Source organism: Perognathus longimembris, chromosome 2, assembly GCF_023159225.1.
Source record: "Perognathus longimembris pacificus isolate PPM17 chromosome 2, ASM2315922v1, whole genome shotgun sequence".
Taxonomy (NCBI): domain Eukaryota; kingdom Metazoa; phylum Chordata; class Mammalia; order Rodentia; family Heteromyidae; genus Perognathus; species Perognathus longimembris.
The window spans coordinates 131,132,278-131,134,484 of record NC_063162.1 but is presented as its reverse complement, the minus strand read 5'-3'; the positions used below and the strand labels follow the sequence as shown (position 1 = coordinate 131,134,484).

Sequence of the window (2,207 nt, the reverse complement as noted above, 5' to 3'; positions counted from 1 at the left end):
ACCCCTTTGTCTCCTTCAATAACTGCTAATTATTATAATTTATCTCTCATTTCTGAAACCACTAATTAAATATTTTCTTTCTGGGGTAGTTATCCTGAGCCAATGGAAATGCATTCCTTCTTCATTCTGCCTGCATAGCTTTGCAATAATGCTTACATATTTGGAAACAAGGTAATTTATTGGTGATAAGAAGTCTCTCTTTCAGTTCATTTGTAAGACCTGATTAAAAGAACCTAACCATGAAAGGACTGGGGTGAAGGGGGGGGTGGAGAGGGAAGAAGAGATATTAATGGTACAAGAACAGTTTCCAAAAATATAATCAGCATATGCTCAAGGAATTGGAATTGGCAGAAGAACAATAGCTAAGGATATTCATCGCAATAGGAAGGAATCCAAGGAAGAGGGTGCAGTGGCTTCTTTGCAGTTTGATTTCTTGAAGTTGGGGCATTAAGTGGTCTGCATTAAAGAAAGACACTTAAAGCTCCAAGAGACCAGGAATTAATTTTGTATGTGGCATGTGAGAGGAATGACTTTTGGTAATCTTTTCTATTTGCCCTCACATTTTGGTTGTTGTATCCCCTACCAGATACTCAGGAAGCTGGAAAGACAGTCATGCCTTCTGATGCCGACACCGGTAGAACACTAGTCAAAGTGGAAACATTTCCCAGGACATCATTGAACCCTAAAGGCATTATTGTGGCCAAGGTTTAGGTTAAACATCTGAATATATCACTTAAAGATGATGGTGGGTTAATGTAAGGGCATTTCAAGCTGATAAAGAGAACACAAACATCATAGTTGTGTAATAGGTATACCTGTATTCAAATAATCAAATCATTTTAGGAGCAGGAATACTCATTCAAATAAGATTTCCCTGCATACAGATGTGATAACAAACCAGCAAGCAAAGCATAAGGAAATCCTCTAGGTAGGGAAATGCCAAAATAAAAACTAAGCTGGAGGAAAATTTGCATCCGAAATGAAGTATTTTTTTTTATTCCAGACAGTGGCAGGGACAGAAATCTCTTTCCTATCTGGAATTTAGTGCACAGCACCTGAGTCTTTGGTGCGGGAAGATAGATAAGAATAGCAGCATGGTAATCCTCCCAGTCACTATCATCTTCATCTTCATCTATGTGCTTGAGTCTTTGACAATCATTGCCCAGAGCAGCTTTGTTATTGCAGTGCTGGGCAGAGAGTGGGTGCGGGCAAAAAGATTGTCACCTTTGGAAATGATTTTAACCAGTCTGAGCAGCTGTCGTTTCTGTCTACAATTGCTATCGATGATTTATGATTTTTGTTTCTTTATGAACCCTAGCAAAATATTTTGGAGCATAGCACTCTGCTGGGAATTCACCAGTCATGTGACAGTCTGGTTAACCAGCTTGCTTGCTCTCTTCTACTGTGTCAAGGTATCTTCCTTCACGCATCCCATCTTTTTCTGGCTGAGGTGGCGAGTTTTGAGACTGGTTCCTCAATTGATACTGGGTACTTTGGTGATTGCTTTTGTGACAACCATCCCTTCATCTATTAGGAGTCGGATCCGATTGGAAATAACTGCCACAGAGTATTTACGCCAAAACAGAAGTTTGATGGAGAGAATTAGGATGTTTGACTCACTTTATATCACACCTCAGAAGATAACTGCGCTGTGTATTCCCTTCCTCCTGTTCCTGGTCTCCATCATCTTGCTTATAACTTCGCTGATCCGGCACTGGAAGCAGATTCAACAGCCTAGCAACGTCTGTTCCAACTCCAGTATGAAAGCTCAGTCTTCTGCCCTGAGGTCTCTTGTCATCTTCCTCATTTTCTTCACCTCTTACATTCTGAGTATACTAATCTCTTACCTAGGAGTCCTATTTGATAGCAGATCTTGGTACTGGGCCTGGGAAGCTGCCATCTATGCTATTGTTACTGCTAATTCCACTTTGATGATGCTGAGCATCCCTGCATTGAAAAAGGTTCTAAAGACAAAGTGCTGGGGTCCAGAGGCTGCCTGAATCATGGAGTACAGTAAGACATCTGGGCAATGGACATTTTCACTGATAAAATTAACACCAGTAGCCAGTGTTGCTCTTTATCAGTCACCTATGCAGTCATGATGTACCATGGATGCAAGCTTCATTCTCTTTCATCCTCAAAGCCATCTATAGCTAAGCAATTCTTTCTATATCCTGTTTTACTCCATTCCTTTCCTTTCCACAATC

The 2,207-nt window shown here is 40.6% G+C and overlaps 1 protein-coding gene across 1 annotated transcript; it reads left to right on the top strand.

Moving 5' to 3' along the window:
* Positions 1–1,094: 1,094 nt before the first annotated feature.
* Tas2r16 (taste 2 receptor member 16) lies at positions 1,095–2,000 on the top strand. The gene has a single exon (XM_048337651.1). It carries the CDS (start codon positions 1,095–1,097, stop codon positions 1,998–2,000), a length of 906 nt encoding a protein of 301 aa, XP_048193608.1.
* Positions 2,001–2,207: the final 207 nt, after the last annotated feature.